We start from the raw sequence: 14,710 nt of genomic DNA on the forward strand, positions 1-14,710 counted from the left end.
AAGATCTCGAATCTCGTGGTCACAATGGGACGGGCAGATATATTGCTGTGACGTTGCACTGAATACAAGAGATTAAATAAGAATGTCTTTCATCGGCTGAACTTGGATTACACTAGTAGACTCTGAGGGATGGGCTACACGAGGCTAAAAGCGCATTGCAATATTGCAATCTCTGGTCAATAAATAAATAGTTTCTTAACGGCCAGAAGATACATGAACTTGCACCACAGAGGCAACTCAATCATCATTACCGTGTCCTCGTTGTGTCTTGTCACAGCTTTCCAGCCACAATGTCCGCCCCCCTCGAAAGAACCAATTGCATAAGACAAAACAAAAAGCATGCTTGCCATATTCGGCAGCATCTGATAATGAGAACATGAAAGAATCTCGAGGCGAGCATCTGTCAACGTACGAGGATCTTGGCAAGAAATCCCAACACACAACGCTCTCGGTCCGTGCCCGGTTATATGTTGAGGTGGGCCAAAAGTACTACTCCGGTCTAGACTCCCCGAGAAGAATCTTTCCGAGCCAGAAGCTTCCTATGTCTCCGAAGGCAGCCACACAGTCAAAAGAGAATGCGCGACTATAACACATCTCACATTCTCCGACTCAAATGTATTGGCTCTGTCACTGCACCAAGTCAGCATTTACCCACAAATACTCTCCCTCATTGCCTATTTCTTCGAGAAGAGATACTGTATCGTATCTCAAGTTTTGGTCTCGGAAGGAGGTATGAATTGTTACAAGGACACATATCAAGCGCTTCACTTGATGAAAGAGTCTGCGAGGCTGGCAAGTATAAATTTCATCTGACCTCGTTGCCCAACACTACGGCATGGCTTCACAACGCAAGCTCCCTTTGTTCCTGCTCACATATTTAATTCAATGCCTTTGATGCAGACTTAGACAGTGGTCGGAGACGTTCCATCGACTTGTGAACCTAGTTAGTATGTTTCTCGAGACATCGAAAATCGCGGAGCGAAGTCAAGAGAATTCTACGCTTTCCACTGGAGCTATTGCGGATGCATATCTTCCTGTGGAAGGTGAGATGTCATTTCCAGCATTTCCGTCCTCACTTTCACCCAGATCACAACTGTCCTCATTTTGCGTTTACTCATAAATCACAAGCTTTATGTTGTTTGAGTACCTACGCTTGCCCGATCTTGATCACATATGGTGTACAACAAGGCACAGACCGGAATATTCGGAGTCTACTCCGAAGTTGAGTCACCATAAAAAGCGTACCATGTCATACTTGCTATTAGCTAGCGATCCTGATGGTTTGTTTAGGCAAGTTTCGTAGTGGAGAAAGCAAGAAAATACTTCAGCAACATGGTTGTGATGCGCCGTACAACACGGTGCACTTCTCCTGGGACGCACATTTGTGGCTCGCTTTGAACTAAGCAGGAATGCACCCAACGGAAGCAAGGCGAATGTGTTGGTTCTGCCAAGCACATGGTCTATATTGCGTGAAAAGGGGCCGCCCAGCCTCGACCGAACCCGACCGTGGCGGTGCCGAGTCATATCGCGCATTTAAAGTTCACACCGGGAATAGCATCACCGGACAAGCCGGCTCTAGTATGGAATAGGAGGTAATCACCAATTTGGTATCTCTCACTTGCCTTGGGTATATGAAGCACAAATCCCACCTGCTGCACGCCCATATGGAGACCCAATCGATTCGCACCCAGAATCTGAGGTTCCTACAGCTGACGGCACAAATAAGACGAGAACTTCTAGAATGAAGCCAACCACAGTCTTTGGCCTCCTCATCGCCGACCTGGTCAGCGCGGTCGACATGAGCCCCTACAAAGCTGGTACCGGCGTCGAGGATGGGTTTGCCACGTTTGTCGAGGAGTGAGTAAAAATTCAATCCCTTGCCTTACCAGTGATGATTTTGGCTGACGATCCCGCCCAAGATATTACCGCGTCTCAGAGGACAAGGCTGCAACAACTACCTTCACTGATTTCTGGACGACTGACGGAGAGCTCATCATCGCGGGGAATGCTTACCAGGGGTACGATGCCATGCTGGCTGTCAAGCAGGCTCTTCTCCCGGTGGACGGGAACAAGGCATGGTGGCACTTGATCCGTGGCTCCGAACTTGTGGGAGAGGCGGCAGACTCCAAGACATACGTGGCAGATATCGTGATCCAGACGACATATACTCCCGGAAATTGCTCGCAGGCATAGTAAGTGAAGCAATCGTGTTGGCGCTGTGAGACAACTGGCTGATGAATGTCACAGTGGCAATGCGTCGTTCACATTATTGAAGGGAAATGATGGGCTGCCCATCTTGACGCCGCATAGTCAAGCATTGACTATCTACAATCTGAGTGTCTCGACGACGGCGTCACCAACGGACATTGCTTGCACAACTTCATGACAGTCGTGAAGCTCGCTTGGCGTACGGTGTTGGATCATGTTGGAGCGGCTCCGGGAGAACATAGGAAATGCTGTTTAGACTCTCTATTTGAAAAGATCACATTTGCTTTCTACGAATAGACAGACAAACCCCCTTCGCCGCATTGGAAGTTGAGCCTTCAATGTTCTCAACTTATTTAGCAGCCTCAAAGTGCCGGGGACATTGCTTAATTGACTTTGTGCCCGATCTCTGATGCTTCAGAAACCAAAAGGATAAGCTCCCGGAGAGTTATTATGGAGGAGCTGCTCAGAAATCGAGGGAGATACCTGGAATGTGATCCGGTTCCCGGGTAAGTGTTGTATTGTGGGCCAGGACAGGCTCAGAAGATGCGTATAAGTAGTCACGGCCGTGGATTTTCTCATAAATACACACATGCTCACCAATTCAAGTCCATGTGACTCAGTCTAATGTGACTCAAGAGGTAGCCCGTCAGCCCAGTCAGGCCAGACTGAGATTTGATGGTCCCAGAGCTGCTATGCTGACGTTGTTGTACTGCCATTTTAGTAGGCGCTTTGGATCCTTAGGGGACCTTTCGAGTAGTGGGTTGGCCCTGCCCCTCGCCATGGCTGCGCCGCTGCGATAAGATAAGCCCCGCGGTTGTCCCCCCTGTTCAATCGAGTCACCATGGACAAAATTTCCTGAGTCACCCCGCGTTCGTACAAAACATCCAAGGCATCTCCATCTCTTCTTCGACCCGGCCAGAAATCAATTGACATCCCACACTGCAGATAGCACGACATCATGGCCGGAGAACCAAGCGAAAACGCCTCCGCTCCTCCTGCTGAGCAGCTGGAAAATCTCCAGCTCGACGAGGTCACCGGAGAGAAGGTATGTTTGTTAATCAATGCCCTGTCTCTGCTACCTTGACTACTCCTTCATGTGGCTTGGAAACTCACCACGAGACTGCGTGCAGGTGTCCAAGTCGGAGCTGAAGAGGCGACAGAAGCAGCGCCTAAGGGACGAAGAGAAGGCCAAGAAGGCTGCTGCGGCCCCTCCCAAGGCTGCGTCCAAGAAGAAGGAGGATGAGGAGGAACTGGACCCTCGAATGTACTACGAGAACCGAAGCAAGGCCATCAAGGCGCTTCTCGATTCCAACAGCCCCAATCCTTACCCCCACAAGTTCCACGTCACCTACGACGACAAGCAGTTCGTCCACGACTATGAGCACATCAAGGTGAGACTCAACAGGTCCTATTTGTCACGAGGCTAGAGCTGACCTGGGCAACCGCACAGTCTGGAGATGTCGACCGCACCAAGGTGCTCCAAATCGCCGGCAGGATCTACAACCGAAGATCCCTGGGCAAGCTCATTTTCTACGACATCAAGACCGCCGCCGATACCGTCTCCATCGGCACGAGCATTCAGATCATGTGCCAGGCCGAGAACGTCCCCGAGGGCACTACCCCGTTCGAGAAGCAACACGAGAACCTGCAAAGAGGCGATGTGATTGGAGTCATCGGATACCCAGGCCGTACTGCGCCCAAGAAGCTCATCGAGCAGGGCAAGCAGGGCGAGCTTTCCATCTTCGCATCAGAGGTCATCCTGCTCGCTCCTTCTTTGCACATGCTGCCCACACAACACTATGGCTTCAAGGACCACGAACAACGCTTCCGCCAGCGATACCTGGATCTGCTCTTCAACGACGCTTCGCGACAGACTATGTGGACACGCTCCAGGATTGTTCGCTACATTCGAGACTTCTTCAACGACCGTCGCTTCTTGGAGGTCGAGACCCCGATGATGACAGCCATCCCAGGTGGCGCCACTGCCCTTCCCTTCGTCACGCACCACAACGATCTCGATTTGGACATGTACATGCGAATTGCACCCGAGCTGTTCCTCAAGATGTTGATCGTCGGACAATTTGGCAAGGTGTTTGAGCTCGGAAAGAACTTCCGAAACGAAGGAATTGACCTGACCCACAACCCCGAATTCACATCTGTCGAGTTCTACTGGGCATATGCCGATGTCTACGATGTTTTGAAGATTACAGAAGAGCTCGTCTCGGGCCTTGTCAAGCACCTTACCGGCGGTTACAAGACCAAGTTCACCAACCAGCACGGCGAGACCTACGATGTGAACTGGGAGGCACCATGGCGACGTGTGGAAATGCTTCCAGAGCTGGAGCGCGTCACCGGCGAGAAGTTCCCGCCCTACGAGCAGATGCACACAGCTGAGACTGGCGAATTCCTCAAGAAGGTCCTCAAGAAGATGAATGTCGAATGCCCACCACCACTGACCAACGCACGCATGCTCGACAAGCTGGTTGGAGAGTTCATCGAGGAGACGTGTATCAACCCAACATTCATCCTCGAGCACCCCGAGCTGATGTCCCCACTTGCCAAGTACCACCGAGAGAAGAAGGGCTTGTGTGAGCGTTTTGAGGCGTTTGTGTGCAAGAAGGAAATCGCCAACGCTTACACGGAGTTGAACAACCCCTTCGACCAGAGGATGCGATTCGAGGAGCAGGCGAACCAGAAGGCTCAAGGAGACGATGAGGCACAGCCGGTCGACGAGAACTTCTTGACAGCACTGGAGTATGGTCTCCCACCCACGGGTGGCTGGGGCCTGGGTATTGATCGTCTGGTCATGTTCTTGACGGACAACTACGCCATCAGGGAGGTGCAGGCATTCCCTTTCATGAAGGACGAGCAGGGAGGCAAGAAGGAAAAGCTGGCAGCCGAGGTGGTTGATGTGGAGCCGAAGCCAGTCGAGGGAATTGGTGAGTGAGCTTCGATCGATGTTCATCGGTATGTTGGCTAACTTATTTGCAGCACACAAGTAGGAACTGGCGGTTCACAAGATTGGCCCTCTAACCGAGGAGAAAGATGTCAGACCTGAGGGGCCCTTGATGACGAGCCCCTATCGAAAATACTTCAGCCGTCATAGACAGAGAGTAGATGTAGTCTCCAGCCGCTGCCCAAAAAAATCTAATTTGACCAGCCTTTGCCTGTGGGTTAACCTGTCGGACAATCTGTGGAATAGACTCCTCTGGGACGATCTGCTCTGGGATGACCTCTGGAAAAATCTCCTCCAGCATGACTCCTGAATCTAAGTGGGTGTTGCTTGCTTCCAGCGAATTTCGGAATACACGGCAAGCTTTTGAGTTGCACATGGACATGTGAGCACTTTGTTCCCTAGTTCTGACAGAATGTACGACCGGATATTTCAGTTGCTGCATTCTTAGTCCTTGAAGGTGGAGTAGAGATGCGATTCATTTTTCATACAACACATCTTGCCTGTTCGGACGGAACAGCACCGATGTCTGTCATCGGGCGACCGTCCCACCCATCTACATATCTATAACGGAGTCATGAATCTTAAAATCCAACGCTATGCGTGTGCAAAATCATGTCTAGGCGCCTACCGCCCCCATCACTTCTTCTGCTGCATCGTCTTCAGCTGCCTCTCGACCAGCCTCATCGTGCCCCTCGGAATCCTCAGCCTGCTTCCCAACACCAGGGCGCCGGTGAGCAGGGCCAGGGCGCCGGCCTGGTGGGTGGCAGCCAGGTGGGTGGGCACGATGTAGATGAGAGTGGTGATGCCGAGGGTGACCTGCATAAGCATGAGGTGCAGCAGGCCCATGGCGCCCTTGCGGGCGTCGGCGGGCAAGACCGCCTTGACCCTGCGGGTGCGGCTGTACGTAAACAGGGCCAGCACCGAGGCGCAGACGGTCATGGCCAGCATGCGGTGGTCGAGCTGGACCAGGCTGGGGTTCTCGAGGATGTTGCGCCACCACAGGTCGGAGCCGTCCTCCTTGCGAGAGTAGAAGTTGTCCCACAGCTCAGAGCTGGGAGGAGTGATGCCGGTGCCCATCATGGGGAACTCGTTGTAGATCAGGCCGGCGTCCAGGCCGGCGACGAGTCCGCCGGACATGGCGGTCACGAAGACGAGGGCGGTCAGGGCGGCGGTGTAGCGCTTGAAGGGGGCGAGGGCCGGGCTGGACAGGGCCTTGACGAGCTTGGAGGCGGCGGCCGGGTCGGCGAGCAGCTTGTGGGTGCGCAGGATGGACAGGCCGGCGAGGAGCATCCAGGAGTAGCAGACGAAGGCGGTGGACAGGTGGGTAGTCAGGCGGTACTGGGAGACGCGCGGGTGGGCGCCGGGGGCGAACAGGTCGTCCTTGAGGCCCGAGGCGACCATCCACCAGCCAATGAAGCCTTGGAAGCCGATCAGGCCCGAGATGCCGACGAGGTTCCAGGCCATGCGCTTGGTGACCCTCCTGCGCGCAATGAAGTAGATGGTGGGCAGCACGAAGGTCATTCCGATGACGCGACCCCAGATGCGGTGCGTCCACTCCATGAAGTAGATCTTCTTGAACTCGTCAAGGTCCATGTGCGGGTTCAGCTTGATGTATTCGGGCGAGGCGCGGTACTTTGCGAATTCGGACTCCCAGTCCTCGGCGGACATGGGAGGGAGGGAGCCGGTGACGGGGCGCCATTCGGTTATACTCAGACTGTGAGAGAGGCGTTTAGCATGGTCATGACGGTGCTGTTCATATGACGGTAGGGGAAGAGAGCGCATACCCAGACTCTGTCAACCGGGTCAGGCCACCAAAGACGACGATGCCAAAGACGCTGGCGGCACTACCCAGCAGCCAGTAGGCGACGGACTTGGAGCTGGTGTCAGGGAAAGAACTGCTCCTTGACTTGGACTTGTCATTGGATTCGGCGGCTGGCTCGGCAGCATATTCGATGCTCGCAGCTGGGGAGCTGGTGGCCTTGTTGCTGGTGGAGTTGCTGAGATATCGTGCCGAGGAAGGGGCCGGTGCCTGGAGCTGTCGCACGGTTCGAGACCGAGCCAGGAAGGAAAGCAGAGAGGGAGGCGCAGAGGCTTTCTGTCCGGTCGTCTTGAGACACTGGCGGCAGACAAAGGGCGAGGCAGAGGTCGAGGTCGAGGTCGAGGTCGAGGTCGAGGTCGAGAAGGAGGACGGCGAGGACAGTCGCGATAGCTGGTTGGCCAGCCCTCGCAGGCCGGCACGCCGGATCGGCGCTGGCTGGAGATATGCCATGATGCCGCCGGCTCAGAGATCCGAGTTCAGAGGCGATATCTTGTTGCTGAAGACAGACCCATTGGGTGGGTTGACGGGGTTGTGGAGGGCCTCCGGGCGGAAATGCTTCAAGCAGACCTTCGTGTAAGTGCAAAGCGAGGTCGAGAAAGACCCAATCAATCAGGTCATCAACGACTTTTTGCCAGTGGGCTGATTGGCGCGGCGCCATGGTCCTCGGCACGGCGCGGCAGGGATCATCGCACGAGCATCCAGGGTCCAGACAGGGCACCCGCAGCTCAAACTCATCAATACCTTGAGCCGCTCAGCGACCTCCAGAGCACAGCTTAAAGCACAGCTTCAACAGCCGTCGCTCTTGCGCAGGGGCACCAATAGAGCATGGCATGGTGCAGCTAAGGGTGGGCTCCAAATATCCCTCCTCGTTCTGGACATGGATGCTGACTTTGTCTCTGCAGAACCAGGCGAGCTCGAAGCTCCCGCTGAGCATGAACGTGAAAATGGGCGACCACGGGAGGGCCATGCACATTGTCAACTGCTCCATCCGTCCCCACCTGAGAGCTGCTCTCACTGCCGGTCGTTCTCTCACATCCACGCCCGTCTGCTGTATATCCTCTCTATCAAAGCCTTCCTCGCCTCAGAAGTTCGGACACAACGCTCTACGCAGGCCGTTGGGTCCCCGCCTGGCAAGCATTCTTCAGGTCTCCCGTAAAAACAGCACATCACACCAGGAGCTCCCGTTACCGGCAGTGCAGACAGATGGCATCAACAACAGCCTCCGTTCTACTCCGTCTTTTGACCAATTCGCCGGGCAGGTCCTCCGGCAGTCGACCAAAACCCCACAGGCTGAGCTCACTCGCGAAGCTGGCTCTGAGGAGGGCTCGTCTATACGCCCGCCCACTACGAGCCCTGGCCTCCTTTTGCTGAGTCTCTTCAAACGCCTTGTACCGCGCGGTCTTCTGCCCCAGGTCACCACCGAGCCGCCTTCTCCTGTCGGTCATGAACCAGCTTGGACTGTAACCATATCTCTATGTGAATTGGGCATCGACGTAAAAGGTCGTGGCTCAAACATCCTCTTCGCCGAGGTTGCTGCTGCTATCGAACTCGACCTCGCGTTGAGCAGCCCTGAGATTGTTGCTAAGCTGTCGTCTTGTTCACAGACCCGACTCTCGCCCACAGACGCAAAGAACATAGAACAGAGCTATTGGCAATTCGTCCACGCCTCCAGTGGCGCCCTCAAGAGAACTACCACAGAGCTAGACTCGGGTGCTTTTGAGGTCCGCACCTTTGCAGGGAGCACCCAGATCGGAGATCCTGTGACGTCGGCTGTCAAGGAATCCGCCAGAGGCATCCAAAGTTTGACCCTGGCCCATGCAATCATCAATGGTCATCCGGATTTGTGGCCCGTAAGCCTTGAGAACCCCTTCCAGGCCAGGATTGTGCTCGATCACGCACGCTTGGAGAAGCTGCAACATCTGATCACGGCAACGAACGACTATCTCCGCACGGCACCCGGACATGTGATCGGCGGGAAAGGGCGCGGCACCTTTTATAGGCCCACCCAAGAAGGTCCTGAACAAGATACCGTTAATGCCCGAGGAGGGTTCGAGGGTGCGCCCCACCGTGATATCCCAGATCTCCAATCATGGCTTGCGGCCTTGCCATTCCCGCCCTTCAGAGCCAAGATGCTGGTCGCAGGTGCAAGTATCAGGTGCCTGGAGCATGCCATCCTCCTCGCTGCCATCGAGAAGCATGCTGTCTATCGGGGAACGGCCAGTCGTGGTAAAGAGGATGACGGCTATAGAAACCCTGCTACCACGAACGTAATGGAAGGCGATCATCCTGGCGTGCTCTTGTTATTCCAGCGACTCCGTGATGAAGGATGGGCCATAAGGAAGCAAATGCGGCTCCCCAAGACCGAGGACGGTGCAGAGAAGTCTTCTCAGCTCCACGATGATGCACAAGATCAAGACATGGAAGACGTGACGCCTGACACGAATGATCCAGTAGGTCATCACGAGGGCTTTCAGGCTTTACCCAACGGCTTCCCCGAGCCCTTGGAAACATCCTCCACGAACGAGGCAATGGTCGCTAGGCGATTCAATCATTTCGATCCTGATGCGATAGCCTCAGTCAATGCTGCTGCCAGAGAAATCGAGCGTTCTATGATCACAGCTGGTCTTGTGGGCTACCCAAAGGAGGCATCCTACATCAGCGTCCCCGGGAGTGAGCTTAAGGTACGAGCAGAACCATACGGCGGCAATTTGAGCCGGACCACGCACAAAAGGAGCACGCTCCGCCATCTCCTAGTGTTGGGCTTCCCCGAGAACATTGCTCAAATCGGGTACGGCACTCTAGCTCCTGGACAACCACCGCAGCTACGCATCAATTCCGAGGAAGTGTATATGGACTCGCCGCTCAAAGCCCCCATGCCTCAAAAGCAACTCCACAAGAACTTGAGGGCTGGTCCCATGATGGTTGTCACTGGGGTGACTAGCAATCCAGAAGGTGGCGGCCTCAGCGCTCGTTATTGCACCCCTCTCTCCACCTGGGAAGCTGTTCTCTTGGGGAAAGACTTGACCCTTCCCGATGGCAAGGAGACTCCTGTGGCAGGCGCTGTCCAAGTGCTCGTCAACAACTGGTTTCCGGTTCTAGTCAAGTCAGAGGTTGAGGGGGTCTCGAATGAGCAAGCCCGGGACACGCTCTTCGAGGCGCGCGAGGCGCTCCACCGCGCGATCGACAAGGCGATGTACGACTACGTCAAGTACTCGTGGCACTCTGTTGACTTCTATGATTTATTAATGGACCTGCCGAATGAGGACAGTTTTCAAGCCATGGCGATGCCCAAGGAAAAGCGGGACGCAATGAAAAACGAGCCTCGGAGACCACGGCCTAGGGAATATCAGCCTCATCGTCAAGATCGAATGATCAAGGACGTCAACAAGTGAGCTCGAGAGATATCGCGCACAGCCGGTGCGGTGACGCAGTTCCTGAGCTAGGTCAGGACGTCTAATCAATAGCCAACTTGGATGTGTGCAGCATCAGAACAGGCAGCATTCCGGCCTTTCGCAAGCCCAAAGACGTGGGGAAAACCTCTCTGGGCGGTGGTGCTGCCTAGCTCAAGCACAGGGCCTCGAAGAGCAGCAAATGTACCATTCACCGGACGCCACCAGCACGTTCGCATTATTGTTGAGAGGTTACAAAAAAGACAAGCACATCAACAACCGCTCACGCACTTCCTTGAGTGACCATGCAAACGGCACTTCGGTGCCCTCAGCAAGGTCGGATTCAGTTAGCAATTGACTAAGAATTTTCAGCACAAAGAGATATTGCCTCCCCAGCGGCTGGCGCAAGACTCTGCTTGCTTGTGCATGTGGCCATCTCCAGGCACTTGGACCTCGTTAGCAAGGAGATTGCTCGTCAATGGTTATGTGCTTGCTGCAGGCTGCTGCAGTATGCAGCTACAGTTCCTGCATGAGCGCAGGAGAATCCCTTCGGTTCCCACCTCCGAGCCTACGGCAGCTTGTCCCCTAGCGTTTGCAGGGCAGCCTGCGGCTGTGTTATATCCGGACTGTCCGGACGACCTCCGGAGGCGATTTGCCTGCCAGAACGGTGTCGAAGGCCGGCAACGCTTGTGGACTGGACCCACAACGGCTTATTCCAAATGGAAGTCCCGCGGAGGCTGGGACAGCGAGGCGTACTGTTCTTTCCATCCTGGGTGCACGATGTCCCGCAGGGATGTTGTAGGGCTCTGGGCACCAGATTGACGAATCTGAACCAGCAGATCGATGATCAATGCACTAGACCAGAGAGATACTGCGCCTTGGAAAGGGATCGGAAATAGTCGAAATGAGTGTGGGGACCGAGGCATCCTAAAGATCTGGATTATGGAGACTGCAGGGAAACCCAAGCCCCCTTCTGACGTATATATTAGGGTAGTGATCCATCTGGCAGACAATGTCTCTAGTACGATCCCTCTCCTCAGAGCTTTCAAAGGCTTCGCCCTCGTTTTTCAGTCGCTTCGAAGCTTCCTCTTACTTCCCCCTGGGTCGTCATGTTGGTCAGCTTGCTCACTCTGGCCGCCCTTGCTGGGGCGGCTTTTGGATCGCCTCTCAGAAGGAACAACCTGACCGATACTCCGTCGGTGAACTTGGGATATGAGATCCATACGGCTACCACGAATGTGCGCAGAATACCTGTCCCTGCCATATGTATAACGATCTCGGCTGACCTGCTATGTAGTCGTCTGGTGGCTACTACATCTTCTCCAACATCCCCTACGCGGAGCAGCCTACCGGTGACCTGCGGTTCCACACCGTTGGCCTCCCTCAGGGGAACAGCTCTGGTGTCAACAACGGCTTGGAGGACATGATTTGCATGCAGTCGTATCCCAAGTGGATTATTGAGCTCACGGCTCAGTCGAACGGCGTATCGACCGAGGTGATGGAGCAGATTATGCTCTCCCAGGCAGGACAGACCGAGGCCTGTTTGGCGCTTGATGTTCATGTACCTACCGACGTCTTCGAGAAAAATACGACAGAACAAGGTGTGTAGTCATCTGCCTTGGCGCTCCCTGCCAGACTTCCGTCGTTGCACAAACTGACATTGAGTAGCACCTGTCCTGGTATGGATTCACGGTGGTGGCTTCACGTCCGGATCCAAGACCTCGGTAGGAAGCCCGGCTGGCATTATCGCGCGCTCAAAGCTCAACGACAACGAGGGTGTCATTGTTGTATCGATCAACTATCGTCTTGGCCTGTTCGGCTGGCTTGGCGCTGGCGGTATTACCCCTAACCTCGGTCTCTACGACCAACGCGTCGCCCTGGAATGGGTCCAGAAGTATATCGGTCGCTTTGGAGGAGACGCAGCTCGTGTCACCACGATTGGCGAGAGTGCTGGTGCAACAAGCATCCTTCACCACATTACAGCCTACGGCGGAGAAGGCTCGCTCCCCTTCGCTCAGGGCATCATCCAGTCTCCGGCCTTCCAATTCAACCTCAACCTGACAGACGCTTACGAGGCTACACTGACTGAGGCGACAAATGCCACTGGAAAAGCCATCACAAACGCCTCCGAGCTCGCCTCCCTGGACTCCGAGACGCTGAAAGCCATCAACTTCGGCGCCGTCAAGGCAGCACCCCAAGGCCAGTTTACATACGGCCCAGCCCCTGACAGAACCTACGTGCCCGCCCTTCCCCAGGTCCTCCTCGCGCAAGGCAATTTTCACTCAAATGTCAACGTCATGGCGGCACACAACTCGTTCGAAGCCGCCCCCTTCGTGCCCTCCACCATCGCCAGCGAGGAAGACCTGATCCAGGCGCTCACGGCCAGCTTCCCCGAGATCGCGAACATGACGCACGTCCTCGACACGCTGTACCCGGCGTCCGACTACCAAAACGACTTCCTCCGAGGCGTGCAGCTCGTCAGCGACGTCGACTTTAGCTGTACGACGCGGTATCTCGCCCTCGCCCTCGGCAACCAGACGTACAACTACATCTTCGCGGTGCCACCGGGCTACCACGCCCAGGACACTTCGTACACCTTCTTCAATGGTGACACCAGCACCCTTAATGACGGCGTCGCCGTCGACGCGAACCTGGCGGCCGCGCTGCAGGACTACATCGTCGGCTTCGCGGCTACGGGTGTGCCAGACGACAACCCGGCCGGCACGGCGCCCGAGTTCCCCGTCTACGGGGAGGACGCGGCTGTGGCCCGGATCACAGCTGAGGGCGTTGTTGCTGGGACGGATGATACGGCTAATGAGAGGTGTGCTTGGTGGCAGCAGGCTATGGTTGAGGGAATTGTATAGATAGAGTATAGAAATGGGCTCAAGGCTTTTGGATTACCTCTGGTGTGGCCACATAATCATAATCCGCGAATACTCTCCCGGTTTGAATGTCAAGCTGCCATAAAATGTGAACATTTTGCTACCTCGTGTGTATACCCGACAAGACTACCTTGGAATAACGCCTGCTGTTCATGACTCTCTTGCTAGCAAGTCGCACGCTGATGGAAGGGATGTGCATTGATTATTTGAGTCTGCGAGTTTCTACGGACCTCGTTGGAGTCTCGAGACTAATTGGAATCCTCTGAAAACAGATGCTCTGCACAAAGATTCAATACTCAGCAACAGCACTGAGTCAGGCCTTCTCAAGCCTCAGGTCTCCGAATTTCTCCACCGTCAAATGCGATCGCCAGTTACACCACGTGCTCCCTTTCAGATCGGAGAAGGTTCCGCTGTTCACATATGGGCGGAATGATCACCTGCATGCCACGTACTTGCGCTTACTAGAGATATGCCTAGTTAGGCTCTGGTGGATGCTCTTCGCCTCGGAGGCGTAGATCCGGAGCCCGCGGTGACGCACACAATACAGTCACGAGGGACCCCGATGGGCGACAAGCCTCATCGAGCAAGTACTGTACATGGTAGATTGGTGCCTTAATTTTCTTGACATACAGGCTGCCGAGTACTAATCACTATAGTCAACACTTGCACTTTTGGAGCCGAGTGGCTGCTGTGGCGTTATAGATGAAGGTGGCCTGACGTTGAGATAGACAAGTCATTGCACTTTTACATGTAACACGAAGCATGATTACCAGATTCTTCGGAGCCATGCAGCTTGGGAAACAATGCATATGCATGCTACGAGATCGGTTGATTGGGTGTCGGCCAAGGCTTTGTACTTCTCGCATGCGCTGGGACTGCGCGCCGAGCCAGGAGATTGAGGATCAAAAGTACACACACACACACACACACACACACGATATCTCTTTCCCTTCCGCGTCTATGCACAGAGCACGGAATCGCATCACATTTCAGGTTAAGCACGGACGCCACACGCGGGTGGGATGCGCATATTCACCCGTTCACCGGTGTCAGGGCGGCCAAGGACAAGCAAGAAGATGCACGAATGTGCCTAGGGTAGGGATCATGATAATCTTCTCACACCAACTTTTGTCCTGTTCGGCGTATTTGTGTCATATTCTTTCAATGTGGTAAGGCTCCACTTCCGCACATGTATATACAAGATGACAGCTGTCGTATCTCACAACGTTGCCAGCTTAGGGGGCCGACCTCGCCATTGGGAAAAAGCAAATACGTCTCGGTCAGCTGCTGAGGCGATGGGCCATTTGTGGAAGCGGATCATCTCTTCTCTGTGACTTTCTTTGACCGGTCACGAAATCGAGTTATCAGAGCCGCGGAAAAAGGAATAGCTTGTTGGTGTCGCGAGGATAATCGAGGCCAGGCCCGGAAATGTTGCACTTCGCTGGCGAGCATAATG

At 54.6% G+C, this 14,710-nt stretch overlaps 5 protein-coding genes across 5 annotated transcripts; 4 read left to right on the top strand and 1 right to left on the bottom strand.

Moving 5' to 3' along the window:
• Window positions 1-1,741: 1,741 nt before the first annotated feature.
• Window positions 1,742-2,386, top strand: INS49_008760 (uncharacterized protein; the record flags this gene model as incomplete). The annotated part of the gene is made up of 3 exons (XM_043169499.1): window positions 1,742-1,857; window positions 1,920-2,192; window positions 2,248-2,386. 3 exons carry the CDS (start codon window positions 1,742-1,744, stop codon window positions 2,384-2,386), a joined length of 528 nt encoding a protein of 175 aa, XP_043027179.1.
• Window positions 2,387-3,166: 780 nt separating this feature from the next.
• Window positions 3,167-5,210, top strand: INS49_008761 (uncharacterized protein; the record flags this gene model as incomplete). The annotated part of the gene is made up of 4 exons (XM_043169500.1): window positions 3,167-3,253; window positions 3,339-3,599; window positions 3,659-5,147; window positions 5,200-5,210. 4 exons carry the CDS (start codon window positions 3,167-3,169, stop codon window positions 5,208-5,210), a joined length of 1,848 nt encoding a protein of 615 aa, XP_043027180.1.
• A 590-nt stretch (window positions 5,211-5,800) lies between these two features.
• INS49_008762 (uncharacterized protein) lies at window positions 5,801-7,433 on the bottom strand (the record flags this gene model as incomplete). Its single annotated transcript, XM_043169501.1, has 2 exons — window positions 5,801-6,878; window positions 6,949-7,433. 2 exons carry the CDS (start codon window positions 7,431-7,433, stop codon window positions 5,801-5,803), a joined length of 1,563 nt encoding a protein of 520 aa, XP_043027181.1.
• A 102-nt stretch (window positions 7,434-7,535) lies between these two features.
• Window positions 7,536-10,375, top strand: INS49_008763 (uncharacterized protein; the record flags this gene model as incomplete). The annotated part of the gene is made up of 2 exons (XM_043169502.1): window positions 7,536-7,556; window positions 7,886-10,375. The coding sequence occupies 2 exons, from the start codon at window positions 7,536-7,538 to the stop codon at window positions 10,373-10,375; spliced, it is 2,511 nt and encodes an 836-aa protein (XP_043027182.1).
• Window positions 10,376-11,481: 1,106 nt separating this feature from the next.
• Window positions 11,482-13,236, top strand: INS49_008764 (uncharacterized protein; the record flags this gene model as incomplete). Its single annotated transcript, XM_043169503.1, has 3 exons — window positions 11,482-11,610; window positions 11,670-11,973; window positions 12,041-13,236. The coding sequence occupies 3 exons, from the start codon at window positions 11,482-11,484 to the stop codon at window positions 13,234-13,236; spliced, it is 1,629 nt and encodes a 542-aa protein (XP_043027183.1).
• Window positions 13,237-14,710: the final 1,474 nt, after the last annotated feature.

This window comes from Diaporthe citri (genome assembly GCF_014595645.1).
Source record: "Diaporthe citri strain NFHF-8-4 chromosome Unknown scaffold_3, whole genome shotgun sequence".
NCBI lineage: Eukaryota > Fungi > Ascomycota > Sordariomycetes > Diaporthales > Diaporthaceae > Diaporthe > Diaporthe citri.